The sequence below is a fragment of the Botrytis porri genome, assembly GCF_014898465.1.
Source record: "Botrytis porri strain MUCL 3234 chromosome Unknown BPOR_006, whole genome shotgun sequence".
In the NCBI taxonomy this organism is placed as follows: domain Eukaryota; kingdom Fungi; phylum Ascomycota; class Leotiomycetes; order Helotiales; family Sclerotiniaceae; genus Botrytis; species Botrytis porri.
The window spans coordinates 205,906-224,691 of record NW_024066080.1 but is presented as its reverse complement, the minus strand read 5'-3'; the positions used below and the strand labels follow the sequence as shown (position 1 = coordinate 224,691).

The window sequence follows — 18,786 nt, the reverse complement described above, 5'->3', positions numbered from 1 at the left end:
AAGAATCCCAAGCACGTAAATAGATATAAGAACCTCAAGTTGAGTTTAATATTATCCAGGTTTTGTTGTTGTCACTCTTTTGTTTCCCTATCTCTTTTCCGTGTAGCATTCGCTATGCGAGTATTTCACAATGTTTCTTTGCAATTACTGTTGCTTGTATTTGCAGGCCTAGTTCGTTCGTTTCAATTTACGAACACGGCCTTTAATCCCGTATTAGGACAGCAATTTACGATCACTTGGGTTGATTCAACCGGCTCCATTACTCTCCATCTAGCACCCGTTCAATATTATAATGAAAGTGTTTCGCTAGCCAGCGCGGTACCAATAGGAGGTATGTTACAAGCCAGGAATTACCAATTTCTTACACAAAACTGACTATAGAAATGACAGTTGCAACATCGGGAAATTCATTAACTTGGACTCCGGATAACTCACTTCGAGCTGGAGTTTATAAGATATATTGGGTTTCTTCAGATAACACGCAACCTGAAGTAGACAGTCCGACATTCACGCTCGGTCAAAAATCTGCTGGGTCTTCTACCAGTACAAGCAGTGCAAACAACAGTCAGGATACTTCCACCGGCGCGAGCTCAACCAGTTCACCTACTGAGGTAACTGATCCCACTGCAGCGAAGGGTGGAGCAGCCTCAGCTTCAACTTCACCAATGGGCACTCAGCCCGCATCGAATTCCTCTGATTCCCTCACAAACACCATAAAAATCAGCATTTCGGTCAGCATAATCCTCGGCGTAACACTCTTTATGGCCATTGCCTTTATACTCATCCGGCGTCGTCGCTATCTAGCATCCACGCCTCAAACAAAGAGACAACTCACCACGAAAGAAATTGCAGATGATAATGATTCGTGGGATGGAGAACGTCAGTTTAAACCCCAACTGCCCACTGAGTCAGAGGCTGCGACGAGATCCTATGTTGATCTGGCGAAGAAGAAACATGTGAGTGTCAATGTGGAGCCAGTGGAGATGGATGCGTATTCTGTTGTGAGGGATACGAAAAGTGGGAATAGGATAGATGAGCGGAACGAAAGACGGAAGACGAGAGAAATGGATATAGGATTGGGATTAGGACTAGGCGATGTAGAAGAGTTGGTTGAACCACGAGAATTGGATGTAGGGAATTCTGGGACGGTCTATGGGGAAGGAAAGATTGGTCATCGGTTTAATGTACGTGATAATGTTAATATTATTGGAATTTGATTGAGTACGTCGATTAAGTGTGGATATGAGAGTGCATGCAAAAGATGGTGCAATTCTGAAAGCTAGGTTCCGCAAGTGCTGGATAGGTATTTTCTGTGTACATTTGTGTGGGTTTGTGGTGACTAGTGAATTTTTCATTATGAAATAGAAGTGGAGGGATAGAGATATGAAATCCAGCCTAGGAAATTGAACTGCACAAATGCATACACAATGCTTTCATTAGGCATGCGCAAGGAGTGTTCCGTAAGTTATCAATGTCGCCAGCATTAAATTCGTCATCGAAGATTGATTTCGACCCTGGCCATAAGATCGCTTCTCATTCTCAAAGAAAGGGGCTCAAAAGTAATTTGTGATGAGTACTCATTATATCAGAGGTTATATTCGTTACTGTTTTCATGTAGCGTCCTTGTCAAAACGATTTATAGTTTCTCAATCATATCCTAGTGTTCGTCATTGAATTCCTGCTCGACTCGAGAAGGTTACAAACACCACTTGCCCCTCAGCACTTCTCCACTCCCTTCCTCCCCTCCGACTCCCCTTCGTCAACCCAACAATCACCATATCCCCCGTCTTTATCCATTTCTCTCACAGAAACTTATAATCCGCAATCGCCGCATCAAACGCCGTATCAACAGGCGCCACAATAGCTCTATCAAAAATCAGTTCCCAAACTCTCAAAACGAACACAGCATCAGAGAAATAACATAAAATCAAACAAACCTCGCAGTCTCCTGAAAGGCTTCCGGAATCTTCTCAATGATCTTCGCGCTAAAAGTATCCGTCGCACTCTTTTCCTCCACCAAATCCAACAAGATAAGCGGACTGAAAAGTAGCTTGTTGAATTTCGGTTTAGCGGATACGATGGTATCGAGAGTTTCCTCTACGACGGTGACGAGGTTTTGAGTTGCGGTGGCGATGGTGATGGTTTCGATAAGAGTGAGGTTTGCGGAGGATGAAGCGATCCAGGTGCCAGTGTTAATGTCGATGAGAAGTTTGGCGGAGAAGGTGATGATGGGGAGGGAAGTTAGAAGGCTGCCGGACCACTGGGGTGAGGGACGGAGAGGGTTAGTTGGAGGGATGGATGGTAGGATGCATATGGTATGATGATGATGGTAAGAGTGAGAGGAAAAAGAGGACATACAATAGAGACGGTTTGGTTGAGAGAGGTGGTTGTATTTGCGATTTCTGAAATAGCATCTACGATTGCTTGGCCATCGCAAAGGACTTTGGAGGCGAGGAAGAACATAGGAAGGATAGTGAAACGCATTTTGTATTGAAGTTAGGGCCGAATTATGCCAAATTAAAGTTAGATAATTATGAGAATAGCTTTCAGAACTTTTCTGCGATTTAATACGTGTATGCGTATCCGCATTATATGTTCCAGATCGGATAAATACATTATTACCTCTCACTCCCTCAAGGTATATCGATCGGCGAGCAACTAGACAAAAAATACCTGCAGCTTTAGGCACTTTAGACGCGTTGAAATCCTCCAACGTTTTCTGGTGGGTGCTCATCACAACAGTAACGATGTGATGAGGGGAAGTTCAAATGAACAGGATCGATGAGCAGTCACCTGCAGCCAATTCCCTGCAAAATCCGTTTGGTCAAAAGCATTGCAAGCCTAGTTTGATCTACAGACGGATATCATGAAGAACAACATGCTAAGTATGCTGCAGGAACACATGTCTGCGGGGTAATCTGGGGAAGTATCCTTGTTTGCCGCGGTTTAGGGTTTCGCATGTGAAGGACCGGTAGGGATGATTATGTTAAGCGATGATTAGAGAAACCGAGAAGTTTCTCAGACAACTGTACCTTTTATGTGATGGGAGATTCGGATTTTCAGGTGAGCGAGTCGCGAGTAGTTTTGATCTTCCCTAAGGCGGGACTTCTTAGTGCACTACGAAAATTGGTGACCGTCGGCTTATGGAACAGTGGATGCATGCGATCTACCATGACTACAATTGAAAGCAGTCTTAATAGGGTAAAGCAACAAACTTCGTCGATTTCAATGTCATCATTCAGCAAACAATACGGAAAGCCCACCTTTCACAAACCAGATTTATATTTGGTGCAAACCTCTGCCGGTGTGAAAAAGGGGACGAAAATTCACTCGTTCAAAAGACTTCATCTCCTTTCCTTCGCCAAATAAATGACGGCCAAAATTTTGAGCTCTCAAACTATAGGGACACAAATTCCACTTGAAAATGCGTGCCCACTTTGTGCAATATACCTTGATTCTCTAATCCCAGCTCACACATTCAACATTCATTGTCCGATGCTAATTTGTGAAAGCTATGCTTGTTGTTTAATACTAATTCGTACAATCAACGCGGGATATAATATTGACACGTCGTGATATTCCATCGCTAACATCCACATCATCATCATCTCCCTCATGAGGCGAGGCATTAGCCTTGCCGTAGTCTCTTTGACGTCGTGGTGATGGCCGTCGCAACTTCTATATGAGAGTCAGTAACTGGTTCTGGGCACCACTCGACATCCTTTGGGAAGTTCTCAAAGGTCCCGGCATCGAGGAGTGTGCTGAAAGACAATGTGGTTGGCACGCAGGCAACTCAAACCGCCACTGGTACGGTAGTGAATGGAAATAGGCGATTCGTGGTGCTGAATGGATTGTTCCCAAGACAAATACATTTGCACAACTAGAGCCCCCTTCCGGCTACTTGATGGTCAGAGGGTATAATCCATTTTCTCTGAATGCATTTCAAAATCCTCACATGCTGACTTAATATGTGGATAGCAAATAGAACCATGATCATCTATCATGATGCATATGAGACCTTTTTGGGAGGCCACTCTTTGATCATGAGCCGTTCACACTTGCGAAAGAAACATCTGCATCTCTCTTTCGTCATTTTTGAAATGCATTGTGATTTCTGTCGAATCATTGTTAAATGGGTCCCTGCTTTCAGTCCTAAGCTACTGTCGTGTAGATCCAGGGCATCGTTGTAAAGTAAATATCAGTTTGATGAAGCAATGGGGTTGCAAGCTCGCAGACGAGATGGGACTTAAGGCACCCGTCGATTACAGACGCGGATTGTACGAAGCATATGATTTCGTCATTATTTGCCCTTTTTTCCTTCCTTGAAGTACCATCTGCCACAGAATATGACGAAGAAGAACTTGGGAAGTTGAGCGAAGTTATCGCGCCAGAACCATATCGCGTCTGGCTAATATGGAGACTTCAAAGTGAAAAGAATATAATGGGAGTGACTTTATTTCGTGGAAGAACTGAGCGTGAGCATGTGTTGGAGATATTGAGAGATGGTAACAGGGTTCTGGCCTATTTCAGTCTAAACTGGCAACTAAAGTAGTCACAATAATCAAGTCGTAAATACCAAGCTATTGTCGTCGATGTTTCAATGAAACCGTACAACCGATGGATTGTTGAGGTGATATCAGATGACCGGCTAAACCACGGGATTCAACTTCATCACGTGTGTCGCTCAATTTTGACAATTCGACATGGTCGACGACCGTTTGTGGAAGTTAAATTCTGGTTGATACAATCTCCAATAACTTCAATTGACTCAGGCTTACTTTCTTTCCCAATCTAAAGATGTTTTCAACAAGTTCTGCCTTCCAATGGCTTCATAATGACACAAAGTCAAGATATATGGCACCGCCATTTTCCACGCCTTCTCAGAAGTTTGCATACCCATCACCAATTCTATCGTCTGAGGGAAACAACTCTTCGCTCTATAATCTCTTAACGCCTTCATTCTTCTCAATCACTTCTTCGTTCCCATTCATCCAATCTTCGACTTCAAACCCTGTAGCTACTTTGGCCAAGCCCGAAGATGGGGACAACACGAGCAAAAACTGCTTCTTTGACATAACTGTTGATTCTGGTAGGGTCTTACGCTTGTAGGTGGGTTCATCTCTTGCTGATATCACTTCAAAGTTCCCGCGGGTCGCATCACATTCAAGCTTTACGATAAGATTACTCCCCGAACTGCACGCAATTTCCGTGAATTGTGTACCGGTCAACATGGATTTGGATATGCTGGAAGTTCATTCCATCGTATTATCCCACAATTCATGTTGCAAGGTGGCGATTTTACTCGAGGAAACGTAGGTTACATCACTTGCTCGATCCATTTCTGACGAGAAACTGCTAATGTAAACGCAGGGAACTGGTGGAAAATCCATTTATGGTAGAACGTTTGCGGACGAAAATTTCGAGCTCAAGCACACGAAGCCTGGTCAATTAAGTATGGCTAATGCAGGTAGAAATACGTAGGTTTTGTTTCTGATACCCGTTCTTGGTACTATTGAGTTAGTCGGTGATGAAAGGCTAACCATCAATAGGAACGGCTCCCAGTTTTTCATCACTACAATAGCCACACCTTGGTTGAATGGCAAACATGTGGTGTTTGGCGAGGTAATTGAGGGTATGGATCTTGTGAAGAAAATCGAAGCACTTGGTACTCGTTCTGGTACTCCAAAAGCTCGTGTTGCTATTGCTAAATCGGGTACCGTTGAGTAAGGAGATAACGAATTAGGATGCTTCATTCTTGTATGCTTACTGCTTGCCTGCTCAAATTATTCAGCTGAACAACCATAAGATTCTGTGTATTGAACACTCGATAGTATAGTGCATATTGGTTAGACGCCAGATATTATCGGCTCAATTCCCTTGATCGGACGAAGCTTCTTACCATTTGAATCAGGCTGCATTTATGTAGCATTATTTTCCCGCTGCTGAATATCTCGATGGTGCGGTGAAAGCGACAAAACTGATATTCAAAATCGATTTCCATAATCTTCTTATATCCTCCCATCTATCTTTGCATAGCCTCGCCATTCCCCCTAAAATGTTAGGTGATGGGACTATAATCTCAGATACAACAAGAGATGACTCAATGTATGAAATTAAATTCTTTCCTCTTCTTTGATATATTTGATTCTTTTGTTCAAATCTAAAAGATTGGCTCTTATTAATTTAGAGCTATGAATGAAAGGGGGTCAGTTTAAGGCAAATATTCTCCCTAAAAATAAAGTCGGAGGTAATATGAGTGAAATAAACAGGATGAGTTTGGAGGGTTTGCCAGCGAGTTCAGTCCATCGATTCAATTTCCCAACACTATGTCATTTAATAGCTCACATTTCATGCGAGTCTTTCTCGCAATGATTGTTTGGGAGTGCGGTGGGGCTGTGACAAATACACCTAGAAGCTCAGTTTCTAAATATTACACGCCAAATAATCAAGACGATCTCGACTCGAATTCCTTTCGCACTTGTGTCGGTTGGATAGGTGCATTTTTAGTGACAGCTTGCGTTGAAATCACAAAGTCTCTCCAATTCTTAACCATTAGTTCTCGACCAAACAAACAAGGAGAAGTTGGTAGCGTGGCATGTCCTTGATGTAGTATCATATTTACAAACTGTCGTACAACATGGCAAGCTTGTCGTCCGCAATAAGGTTCCGCAAGAAATATGGCTGTGTAAGTCACAATATCTGAAGATGTAACCCCGAAAGCGTGGCGATGGGCCCACTAGCGAGTACACTTGGGTGGTAACATAATATCAGGTTAAAGTTCCTGAAAGCCACCGGTCTTTTTGCACTACAGTGTAGATCTTGGCTTCGTCTTGCTCCCTAATAGGTCTTATTGTATGCGCTGCGCCCAAAGCCTCGGAACACAAAATATTCGTCACAACTTGGTCATGGTCCTTTCATCGCTTCGTTGAAATCTTCGACCGCGATGCTACCTCAATCAATCTGATTCGGTTTCCTTTTTATTGGATACTAAAATTTCATATTTGCTCGCTCAGCATCACAATATCTCACAAGAAATATTTGAGATGCTCAGTCTTACAGTCTGCGTGTATTAAAATCATGTCTCAGGCTGACTTGCTGAAACCGCTGCTCGAAGGTATCTTGGCCGAGCTGAAAGCTATCAGAGAGCGTATTGGTACGGAGAAACCGGATGGAAAAGCCGATAGCAGCTCGGAGTCTAAAGTAAAGGCGGCTTCTAATACGGGATCCTTACTTAGCTTAGATAACCTTGACCAAGTAGGCTAATAGTAAGATCGATATCAAAGAGCCTGCTGATATTTTGATAGAAGACAACTGTATCTGTTGCAACTAGCAATATTGCTACCAATATACCACAGATCGGAATTACAACAACTTCTGCATCGCCCTTACCTATTCACGATATTTACTCCCGAGACATAGTAAAGTTCACTTGAACAGGAAGACATCATGGCATCGAAGATATTCCGGCGAGACTACTAATTGACGGTGAGGAAGATAGTTGGTCGCGTCTTATGGGAGACTCATGGCAAGTCCCTGAGGATGGCCGCTGGCGGTTGACATTTGCGAGACGTTGGCTGCTTGACACTTCGCCTGATCAAATACGCGACCATCTAGAACGTGTACGAGCCGATGAAAACGCGATTTTGCCAATGGCTTGATGGTTAACCAACAAGTGTGGTTGGAATTTTCGATTCTGGCAAGAAAATTATTTATACGGTTGGGAAACCCAAGGTCGAGTGCAAGCCAAGATCATTTGCTCCTGATGATAAAGACAAGTTTGTCACTGAAAACTTGCCCATAGCACCATGGAGCAGAATTATGTGAGATCACCATTTTTTGCTTGAGCCGCTGACTAACTCAAGAATAAGACTTATGACGGGCCGGGAATGTCGGCACACCCATCTTGTCCATAAAATCGGAAGGAGTAGAAAAATAGACTTCTCTGAGGTCTAGGGTATATCTCGCACGTGGAGAGGAGAGAGTGCTCTTGAAAATGTCACCTTCCATTTGGTCTACTATGAATTCAAAAGATTCCTCCCATGGAATACGAAAAGCTTCCCGATGCGGGACCTTGGAACATCTGGAGAACAGGCAAACTTCACAGCGAAAAGGCAAACATGGATGCAGATGTTACAGATAAGCGAAATCTTCCTCCAGTTCTGCTATACAGCGAGTATAATGTAGGTTCGCTAGATTATAATCGTAAACGCATGGCTAATGCCTCATAGCTCATAGTGGTCTCAGCAAAGGAAAATATTTAATATTGGACCCTTCTGGAAATGCGACCAGCAGCCAGTTTTCGATTGGATTCAGAATTAGAGTATCAAAAAAAACCAACCAGGAGATGTTGGTAGTCTTCACAGGCTTTGTCAGTAAGACTATGACAGAGGTGAAGATTGCTTGGACAAAGATAACTGAATATTTCGACGGACTCATCAGTGAAAAATGGCTTTTAGAGATCCTGATCATCAGGATCGTCTCTTGGTGGATGATGAGACGTTCTCGAGATCGAAGAAGTATTTCTGGGCCATTTCTATTCTCAAAGAATTGCATGTGAGGATTTCAAAAAACGTTGAAGAGACAGAAAGGGTTATGGAGGACCCAAGGATTCGGAGTGGGACGGCGAGCACGTCTCTCGGTCTCAATTGTGAAGATATACGAAAGAAGCTCAAGGCGCTACAGGATATAGCCAATAGATTATCGGATGAAAGAGAAGAAGCATTAGCTCTGCGCGATGGGGTAAGCAATCACTTGTGTCATTCTGTGCTGGTTTACATTGCTGAAAACTCTTGAAGTTATTCAATGCCAGCGGAGTCATGGAAAGCCAAGCATCCACCCAATTAGGAGAGAACATAAAGTTACTCACCTTCGTCAGCATATTCTTTCTGTCGCTGTCTTTTAGCATAGTACAGTCGATTCTCCACCCACTTGAGTAGGCAGTTTGGAGTATTAATGACATATTGTTCAGCTGAAAAGCTTTAACTATCGCAGGAACTTTAATCGCTTTAACAACCTATGCTACGGTCTTCAATCTCGACAATTTGATGTTCCTGTGCCGAGTGTGGCACCGGAAGCTGACGAGCCGGTTTATCACGCAAATGAAAGGCGCAAATGAAAGATGACACTGAGGACTTATGGAAAGATAGAGCTTCTAATTTTTCAAAGTTCTACGATCAATGGCGCAATTTTGAGTACAAACAATCTGATTGGAGGCTTCTTCAATACAGCTTGAGAAGTACTTCTCGATTACTGCGAAGATTCCCCAAAAAATTGTGGCCTCATTTTGTTCCCACACCATTCAATATATGAAAGACGATAATGATCCAGTATGGCAAACACTAGCTCGGCATTTCGAGGAAGCTCACCTGGACTCATCCAATAAAAGACAACCTTCAAAGTGAAGCCTGCTAAGCTATCGAGTTGATAGATGCTACAGGAGGGGGATAATCTCGGCTAATTCAATCACCGTTTCTTTCTCAAGGCGGAAAAAGAAAGATGAGGAAAGTAAAGATCCGAACATCCAAAGTGGCAATACCCAGACAACTGTTCTCGCGAAGGCAGACTCACATGGATAAGGTATATTGTAATGTTGAAGAGAGAAAGCTTGTGTGTGATGATTCTCTCGAGATACTGGACAGGTGGATCAGTAATGCCAAGAGGAATCTAAAGCGTTATCACGCGCTTATCAGACTCTATGCGCTGAGCAGGAAGGTTGAGAACTATATAAATGAGAGGATTAAAGAATGAAGAGTCATGAGGAAAAGTTTTTATGGTGGGATATGCTAAATTAGAGCCCAATGCAGATATCATAGATATGAGTGTAGTTGAATGAGTGAATAGATTTGATTTAATTGGATACTGTTAAATTCTTAATTTTTTCGATTTGTAATTTACTGGTAGTCGAGAAAGACTTTCCTGAATTTCGTGCTGTAGGATTACACTTTCGGAACAAAAACAACTGATGAGATTGTTTTCGAGCCCCAGCACCCTTCCAATGTATACAATAACTTGAGAGGTTCCATGGAAGAAGTTGCAGTTAGCATTAATATTACGCCTCCCCATGAATCTAGGAATACAAGACTCAATGTTGTCCACATGATATAACCGAAGCCTCCTTTCCATCGACTTAGTCTTGACGTATCATGGTTATAGCTTAAGAGAGAGTCACTACATAAGCTTTAGGCTTTAAATATGAGATTACTCAATTTGTAACTTAAATATCAAGTACCGGAGCTCTGATTTAATTGTTGATATGGTGGAAATAATGACAGGATCGACTCTGTCAATGAATACCCATAATCACTTGTAAATCGACTCCGCTTTATTGGCCATAGTAGCAGTACACATGTGAGTCTGAAAATGTGTTTGATAATTGTTAAATGGCGTGATATGTTTGAAGGATGGAGGCATCATTCCATGTGCCAGCGAACGTATGAACGATTCTCGCAAAGTGAATTGGCAAGATACCGGATATTAAGCGAGCTGACCTGAGTGAATTGGCAACGACGCCAGACATCATGAAGCAATGCTAGATGCTGTATGCAAATCGCATGTTTCTGATAGAAAACTTGGAGCTAGAGAGTGGACTCATTCAGGTTAAATGAGAACTATACGTCATTTGTGGGAGATCATCAAGAGCACATAAACCGAGCGATTATGTGATATGATTGAAACAGCCCATTCAAGTGAATTAGAAGGATCTGAGCTCCCCTGAATGATACGCTTTTGAAAGAAGCTTTCAGTATCCATTCGAGCTATGGACTCATGTAGAGTCCTCGCCATTAAAGTAAATCTGAAAGATGTATACTGATCTTGCAAGGTGATAGAAAGATATCTAGCATAGCAATCCTGATATCTGAAAACTTGACAATCTTATCAACAATAAGAACTCCAATATATCCCAAAGGTCTTCAAAAATTACCAAATATCCATCTAGAATGTATATAATCAACCAATTATATCACTGTCGCCACCCAGTTCTCGACCCCAACTGCCCTTCTCGCAATGTGGGCGTTTATGTCCTCTCATGGTCGTACCATCGAGAACTGACGGTTTCAACATCCTCAAAGATGTAAGCTTAACCTTACTATAGTTTTTGAGTGTACTGGCTAATAAGGACTAGCTATGCCCCGCATGCAGCGCCAAGCTACCATCCCTCTCTGCCCTTGCCCACACAATCCTCCTGCAGGGGGTTATTTACATCGTTAAAGCTGAGCGACCAAGTGTCATTGGTGGCGCAGAGGATGATGTCGATCTAGCAGCCCTTATCAATGAAAACATTAGGGCAGAATTCATTGTTACCGGAGATTTGATGGGCTGGTTAGAGGATTCGTGGGGACAGCAGTATATTTTGAATGCTGCAATTGATATCTCAAGACTCTGGATTGAATGATTGGATGTTAGGCCTGAGAAGAGAATGTTTGGAGTTTGATAGAATCACAAATAGACAGGAATGGTATGTGGGGGGAAGGTCCGGAGGAGAAATATCTTGGAATGCTAGCTGTATATAAGCTACTTTACTCAGCTAGCGCTGGCCTACTTCATACAGTTGAATGGATATGACTATTCTGGAATCTAATCTTTCATGATGTAGAAGCATTAATATCAAGATCGTGCACAAATATCTTTGCCCATTCCCTCATTGTATCACTTCCATTTTCAACCCCCCAATTCTTCTTTTCCTTCACCCACTTCAATTAGCATCTTCTTAGCCCTCACCCAAAAATCAATCAACAACTTTGAGGAAATCCCTCCATTGACGATTATACCACCTATACCTCGATAAAATACTCAAAGTACAGCTCTATTTGAAAGAAAAGTACCTTTCAGGGATTAAGCGATGATGTTCCACGACTCGGTTCTGCTTCTTAGCCCTGGAACATTCTATGTAACAACGTCTGCTCGGGTTGCTATACCCAGCATCACGTAGTATCATTATATTTCATAAAACAGAGAATCTTGTGCATTATTAACCAGACTCCCTCTCTCTATCTGTATCAAACCAAAACACTGCTTTCAGCCCCTGTGTCATGTATCCATCTAATCTTCTATAAATACCAATTCAAACACTCCAGAGAGTATTGATCTCAATAGCTTGCTTACCTTTACAAAATAAATAAAATAATCCCCTGTATCCCTCATTTCAATCCATCGTTATATCTAAATCAAACTATTCTCAACGCTGACTAAACTTGTCATTCTTCGGAACACTGGGATTTTGTCTCCTCCCCACATCACTGAACCCCCAATCCCCGCTCAGAAAACACATTATATTCGAGCCTATCATATTCATAACTATACCTATCTTTTCAACTACCTATTCCACTTACAATGTACATTCATACACACCTACATACATCACTACATCCGTCTATCCATCTCTACAATATGCAACTACATAAATCCACCTTTATAGCCTCCACCATCTAGCTGCTTCTAGCATCCACTATCTTATTTCTCTCGTTTTCCCAGAGAACAAGAGCGTCTACAATGAACCTCATTAATGCTACATCATACAAACAATAAAATAAAAACCTATTGTTCCATCCCATTCAATGAAACAATAATGTGATTGGAAAATAGATTTCAGAGTTTATACTTCTGAAGCTCTTCAAAAGATATATAAAACAATAACTCGATGAGAATAGTAACTTAACAAATAATTGAGATGAGATTTCTATAAATTCAAAACTTTATTTAATTTATTAAGATTTAAAGAATTTGTAATGTTTTCTTTCATTGAATATTAATCAGAAGATTATTTCGAATAGTTTTTGATTATTATTTTTGAAATATAGATAATTCGAAAATCTAACTATTAAGTTCTTATTCTCATCAGCTACTATTTATGTAAGATTTAAAGAATCTTATAAACTCGAGGAATTTTATTTTCCTCTACTCATATTGTGAGTACAAATTATCCTTTACTGTATTAACAGGAGTTGAATGAACGGCTTTGAGTCATTCAAAGCCTATATTGAAGGAGTTAGTCTTGTAGCTAGTCTAGTGTTTACGTAGACCCACTTCTAGTCCTTTCACTCTGTCAATGTTGGAACACGTGACATACAACATCACGATAAACCATCGTCATATTTAACGTCACTTCTAATGTAACATCCATCAGTGATGACAGTAATGATATCTCCCTAAATGATATCACTCATTTAGATAGTAAACTTATAGAATAGTATTCTTCCTTTGGAAGAAGAGAGAATTAGACAGATGAATACAATCCCTTTTAACTTATATATTTTGTGTATAAGGTTACATCTTAAAAAGTCTGTTCAACATTCAACTATAATTATTCTATTTGATTTTATACCAATTGATAGAACATTATTGAGGCTTTAATTTTATAAAGTTGCTATTGAAATTAATATAATGTCATTTAGTAAATAATCAATTTAATTTCAAAATGAAGGCTAAAAATTGTTTGAAAAATGATATTTAGAAAACGGCCGCTTAGACTCTTCCGGTGGAGATATTAACAATCAAGTGACTGAACACCTTGAGAGTCAATGTACATGCTAGACTATTCATTCAGGTGAATTACAATAATGATACGCTTCCAAAAGAAAGATTCAATCCTCCATCCGAGCTATCAGACCACAGAATTCTCACCATTCAAGTGAATCTATATTGATGATACAAAGATATCTTACTGAACAATTCTGATATCTAAGAACTTCACAATCTTCTCGAAAACATGAACTTTAAATCCGTTTCGAAGATCCTCGAAAGATTCCAACTAAGTATCTCGCTAGAAATTGCATAATTCATCAATCAAATCGTTGCCACCATCCGTCCAGTCCCCAACCCCAACCCCTCTACCAATAATTCTAAGAAAATTCCTCCATTGTCGACTCTACTATACCTACCTAGCTAAAACACTCCAACCTACGCCTCTTTATCACTGCCTCAAAAAGCACTCTCCAGATGCTAAGCGACCATCTTTTCTTTCAAGCTTTACTTCTTCTTCTAGTAAGCCCGGATAAATACAGCCGAGCAAACGTAAATATTATCAACTCGGTGTGCTATACCTACCTATATAGAATCATATAGATAGATCTATTAATATCACAGTACACAAACAGCACAATAGAACCCTATCATCTTACACATGCAACCAATAGTACAAATCATCATTCAACAAATACACACTTCCTCCTTTCTCCACCCCCTACCCCTAACCTCCTTACCAAATTCCCAAGCTAGTAAGCTAGCTAGCGGGGAATATTATCCAGGAAGATGAGACGAGATGTTTGAAAAAAGATTTCCATTTACATATCTAATAAACAATGGCATCTGAATGAATGAGATGAGATAGGATGAGATTGGCGAGTTTTATATCTAAAGACTGACCATTTCACAATCTCTTCATAAAGATCTATCCTCATTAACACGATTCCAAACAAAAGATGTATGAGTTTCATTTGTTATCAATTTATTTGATTTTAGTACTAGTCTAACTACCAATCCAACCTCTCCCTTCGATTTTATCCTACCAACTACATTCATCCATTCATTCGTCCATCCAAACAAACTTCACAACAATATATACAACCCCACTACCCTCACCCTTCCCTTTCATCATGCTTCACAATAAGATTTCCAACTTCATCATTTCTCAAGTTCCAAACACCACAGACGATTGTATCCTGCCAATTCCAGTCATCAACATCATCCAAACATTCATCCAAACATTCATCCAAACATTCATCCAAGCCAAGCCAGGCCAAGATAAAAAAGAGCGTAAGAATCCTAAATTCTATCCAAAATTCCAAACAAACAAACTATAACCATAACCATAACATCACATAAACAATCCAACAACTAACTAATCAACATAATCGCTCATTCATTCGCATTCGCTATATAATACTCCAACATGCATGCGCTCACAGGACTGGTAATCAGGTATCTGAACATATTCTATCTGTACCAAATGAACCACAAAATTATTCGCTGAACTTTCCTTCTTCTTTCTGTTAAAATTTTTCCCGATTCATGATTCGGTATTACTGTCGATATTTGAATTTTCCCCTTGAGGTTCTGTATCGGGTGCTGGTAAATCTGCTGTTTCAAAACTTGCATCTGAGACGAAATCGAAGGTTGGAGTATATTTTGACACAGTTTCCTTAACCTCCATTCCAATCTCCAAGACTGGATTCTTCTCTTTCGCCGTCTGGAGATTCTCTGTTCCAGAAGCACTGATTTGAAGAGGCTTCTCAATCTCCTTCGGAATAGGAGCATCAATCTCTAATCTTCCTCCTTTATTTGTTACCTCAAGAGTCTCACCATGCACCACAGCTGGCGCTGAGCTCGTGATGACCACATCCCTTCCCTGACCTTTCCACTTAATTGAACTTTCAATCTCCCTCATGGGTAAAGCTCTCTCAGAAGCAGCATAAGCTTTCTGATCGACAATCTGACCAACTTCATACCTATGGTTCTGGAAAATGATATCCGGAACAGATTTTGTCCCTTCAAGTCCATGAGTTGAAGTTGGCTTTAGCGTGAGGATTAGCACTACCACGCTAAGAACTAAGATGAGTATATTTTTCCTATCACGCATCGCTACACGAGCTGCTTTGACTAGCAGTTCGGTGAGTGTTTCGTCTCCTTCTACCGCCCTCGTAGGAGTCTTCGGCTTCGAAGTTGGAGCATAAGTAGAAGAAAATTGTGCCGTTTCACTTCGGGATGAAGCTTCTTCAGTAATGTCCCGTAATCTCGTTTTTTCTGCTTCCTTTTCCTGATTCACGATTTTCTGTGGCAACTTTTCTTCCTCCTTAACTTTCCTCAAACTTTCTTCTTCCTCCATAATCTCCCTGGCTTGTTCCTCAAGAATTCTTTGATCTGCAAGCTCTGCGTCGAAAATACGTTGTGCTTCTTCTTCTAATGCCATTTCTTCTTCATAGATTCTTAGGGCTTCTGCTTCCAGATCTTTGGCGGCTTGGCCATCGTCATTATGTTGTGATGACCCAGGAGCAAGGTCGGATGACTCTTGGGCTCTATTGACTTCTTCCACAAGCCGTGTAACTTCAGCTTCAGCTTCAATACGTATTTTCTCGGCTTCTTCTTCTTGGAGGCTCAAGGTTTCCGCTTCAACGCGAAGTTTTCTAGCTTCCTCCTCCGCTTTTTGGGCTGCTTCTGATTCTTTTCGGAGTCGCAAGATTTTGGCTTCTTCTTCAACCCGTCTAGCTTCTTTCTCTTTAGCCTTCGCCAACTCTTCTTCTCTCAGCCTTAGGGCTTCAGCCTCCCTCGCGCAGTTCTCCGCTTCTTCTACCGCAGCCTTAGACGCAACAGCCAACCATTCGTTTCTTTGAATTCTCCCTTCCAAGCCCCCTCTCTTCTGTCTCAATGTAACCTTGTCCATCCCCTGTTCATGTAACCTCTGAGCTTCCGACCCTAAACTTTCCCTACTCGAATCATCTGAATAATGTCCATAATCATCCTCATCTCTCTCTTCCGCTTCTCGTAGTCTCTCGATTAAATCCTCCATATCTTCAACCATCCATGGTTGAACAAATGGTTCAATTTCGATGTCTACCCTTTCCATCTCTCGCCATGCAGCTGCCCAGGCCCCAGCTCTCATTAAGCCGTTGCTTGCGAAGATCTTGACGTTAAATCTTTTATCATCTTCGTCTAGGTCATCATCTTCGTACCTGACGTCTCGACGGCAAATATCGCACCAGACTTTCTCCGGTCTGGGTCTAAATCTTCCAGTGCTACCAAATCCACTATCTCTCTCGTCTGAGTCATCGTCCGAAGATGTGGTGTTAGGACCCATATAATGCCCACATCGGAGGATTTTAGCCCGGGGTCGGACTGGAAGTTCTAAAGCATCAAGAAAACGCTCTTGAAGACATTCATAACTATCTTGTGGATGAGGTAGCAATATTCCACGAGTAAGAATGGTTTCGCTAAGCTTTTCTTGTAAAAGATAATATGCCTCACGAATACTGTAAAGATTTGCAGGAAGTTCTGGAGCCAAAATAGCTTTGGCGTATTGCCATTGCAATGGAAGAACGGTAACGTGAAGAAGTACAAGAGATGATTCTTCTCTAGTTTTCTTGAAACGAGTGGGCGTCCGACTTTTAGAGTATTGAGAGCCATTTGGAGTACCGAGACGAGAAACAGTAGGATTTTGTTGTCGTTTTACTGAATAAGGTGTGGAAAACAGCGAAGGAGCTGGTGAATACATTTGCATCGCCCTTATATCTGACGGTGTGCGAAATGGATGACGTGATACTTTTCTAGGACTGCATGATGAATCCCTTGCTCTTGGTGCAGACGTACGAGAATGAGAAGTACCGCTAGGAATTCTTGAGATGATAGATTCTGTAGCAGCTTCTTCACCAACAACAGGTGAATTAAGTTTCACTAATTGGTGAGCTTCTTCACTTAAATCGAGATGTTGACTTGATTGCCATGAGTTTCGATTACTTATGTTCACTTTGCTGGATTCTTCCTCTGCGGTACCTATTGATAATCGAGGACTCTTGTCGGAACCATCAGTGAAAACATCGTCTTCGACATCTCCATAACGTGAGCTGCTATCTCTCCTTTCCATATCATAGTCTCCCCGTTCTGTTTCGGCATCGGTACTAGAAAGATCGTGGTGAAGAATACTGTCCTCGTCCTCCGTTTGTTCTTCGTCTTCCAGCGTAGCGTTTGTGATATCGTATGTCAAATCCGTTCCATCTTGCCCATTGTATGAATTTCTTTCGTAGCTCTCATCGATTCCTGTGCTCGAAAGAGAATCATCATGATCCTCTGGTTCATTACTTTCCGCCGCTTGTGTGCTAAGGATTAAATCCTCGTACTCGTTCGTAGCCGTACTCCTTTCGGTATCCTTCTTTTCAAAGCTCTCCACAACCTTTCGTGCTGCATCCTTGATTTCCGCATCGATTCGTCGCATCTGTAATTCTCTTGCCTCTGCTCGTGTGCGCTTCTCCTCCCTTGCGTGTTTGCAGTTTTCGCAGTCATCGTGTTCGTTGTGTTTTGTTTCTGGCCTCGCGAGTATCGAATCGTCCTCTTGTAACTCCGGGAACTCTTGATCCAATATTGAATATCCTTCAACCTCAGATTCCTCCATTTCCAAATTCTCTTTTGTATTTCCTGGTGGATCCTCCAATTGAGACACTACATCACCAATATCTTTCCCCTCACTTGTCGCATTCTCCCCGTCTACTTCCTGGATATCTTTTTCTTCGACCATATCATCCAGATAATTGGAATCTTCATGAATATTAAAGTCTGACTGTCGACGAGAACTTGATTGCGACATTTGACCTCGACTGTCAATATAATCCCGTTGGGTATACCCGTTTATAGCGACGATCGGGAAGTAAATATTGACGGATCTGTGAAACAGTTTCATGCAGCAACCCGTCGATTAATCTTGATGATTGGTACGAGGATGAAGTGGGAGGGTTTGACAACAGGTGTACGGAGTGAATTTACAAGAATATCATTAAAGCATTTGAAATCATTGGAAGTGTAAGATATCTGATGAAATGGAAGAGTGCTGTGTAAGTGTTGAGATTGTTCGGTTGTCGTGGTAACCATATAAATACTTGTAGGGGACCAGGCGACCAGGGGACCGCTCTTTCAATTAATAGCTGCTACTTCGTACCCTTCGTAGAGATGCCAAACTAGAAAGTGGAATGAATGGCGGGGAAAATCAACAATCAACAAATCAATTGAATCTAAAATGGTAGGGAGGTAGGGTTGAATCGTCTCCGGACTCTTTTTCGGGTTGAATTGAGAATCATCTACCAAACT

At 41.5% G+C, this 18,786-nt stretch overlaps 7 protein-coding genes across 7 annotated transcripts; 5 read left to right on the top strand and 2 right to left on the bottom strand.

Annotated features, from left to right (window-relative positions):
- Positions 1-114: 114 nt before the first annotated feature.
- On the top strand, positions 115-1,217 carry EAF01_004610 (uncharacterized protein; the record flags this gene model as incomplete). The annotated part of the gene is made up of 2 exons (XM_038912864.1): positions 115-331; positions 391-1,217. The coding sequence occupies 2 exons, from the start codon at positions 115-117 to the stop codon at positions 1,215-1,217; spliced, it is 1,044 nt and encodes a 347-aa protein (XP_038770950.1).
- A 585-nt stretch (positions 1,218-1,802) lies between these two features.
- Positions 1,803-2,484, bottom strand: EAF01_004609 (uncharacterized protein; the record flags this gene model as incomplete). Its single annotated transcript, XM_038912863.1, has 3 exons — positions 1,803-1,866; positions 1,938-2,260; positions 2,359-2,484. The coding sequence occupies 3 exons, from the start codon at positions 2,482-2,484 to the stop codon at positions 1,803-1,805; spliced, it is 513 nt and encodes a 170-aa protein (XP_038770949.1).
- A 2,262-nt stretch (positions 2,485-4,746) lies between these two features.
- Positions 4,747-5,966, top strand: EAF01_004608 (uncharacterized protein). Its single transcript, XM_038912862.1, has 4 exons — positions 4,747-5,089; positions 5,143-5,312; positions 5,371-5,477; positions 5,550-5,966. The coding sequence occupies exons 1-4, from the start codon at positions 4,798-4,800 to the stop codon at positions 5,725-5,727; spliced, it is 747 nt and encodes a 248-aa protein (XP_038770948.1). The 5' UTR covers positions 4,747-4,797; the 3' UTR covers positions 5,728-5,966.
- Positions 5,967-6,326: 360 nt separating this feature from the next.
- On the top strand, positions 6,327-6,711 carry EAF01_004607 (uncharacterized protein; the record flags this gene model as incomplete). The annotated part of the gene is made up of 2 exons (XM_038912861.1): positions 6,327-6,495; positions 6,557-6,711. The coding sequence occupies 2 exons, from the start codon at positions 6,327-6,329 to the stop codon at positions 6,709-6,711; spliced, it is 324 nt and encodes a 107-aa protein (XP_038770947.1).
- A 366-nt stretch (positions 6,712-7,077) lies between these two features.
- Positions 7,078-7,953, top strand: EAF01_004606 (uncharacterized protein; the record flags this gene model as incomplete). The annotated part of the gene is given in 5 exon segments (XM_038912860.1): positions 7,078-7,254; positions 7,305-7,423; positions 7,442-7,619; positions 7,702-7,820; positions 7,863-7,953. 5 exon segments carry the CDS (start codon positions 7,078-7,080, stop codon positions 7,951-7,953), a joined length of 684 nt encoding a protein of 227 aa, XP_038770946.1.
- Positions 7,954-8,039: 86 nt separating this feature from the next.
- Positions 8,040-9,115, top strand: EAF01_004605 (uncharacterized protein; the record flags this gene model as incomplete). Its single annotated transcript, XM_038912859.1, has 5 exons — positions 8,040-8,184; positions 8,229-8,389; positions 8,473-8,739; positions 8,796-8,932; positions 8,992-9,115. 5 exons carry the CDS (start codon positions 8,040-8,042, stop codon positions 9,113-9,115), a joined length of 834 nt encoding a protein of 277 aa, XP_038770945.1.
- Positions 9,116-15,004: 5,889 nt separating this feature from the next.
- EAF01_004604 (uncharacterized protein) lies at positions 15,005-18,289 on the bottom strand (the record flags this gene model as incomplete). The annotated part of the gene is made up of 1 exon (XM_038912858.1): positions 15,005-18,289. One exon carries the CDS (start codon positions 18,287-18,289, stop codon positions 15,005-15,007), a length of 3,285 nt encoding a protein of 1,094 aa, XP_038770944.1.
- Between the last annotated feature and the right edge of the window lie 497 nt (positions 18,290-18,786).

Excerpts from the sequence above, each read along its gene's own strand:
- EAF01_004608 (XM_038912862.1), top strand. The coding sequence starts at position 4,798 with ATGTTTTCAACAAGTTCTGCCTTCCAATGGCTTCATAATGACACAAAG. Across the intron at positions 5,090-5,142 it reads TGACATAACTGTTGATTCTG|TTCCCGCGGGTCGCATCACA; the intron begins GTAGGGTCTTAC and ends ATCACTTCAAAG. Across the intron at positions 5,478-5,549 it reads GCTAATGCAGGTAGAAATAC|GAACGGCTCCCAGTTTTTCA; the intron begins GTAGGTTTTGTT and ends AACCATCAATAG.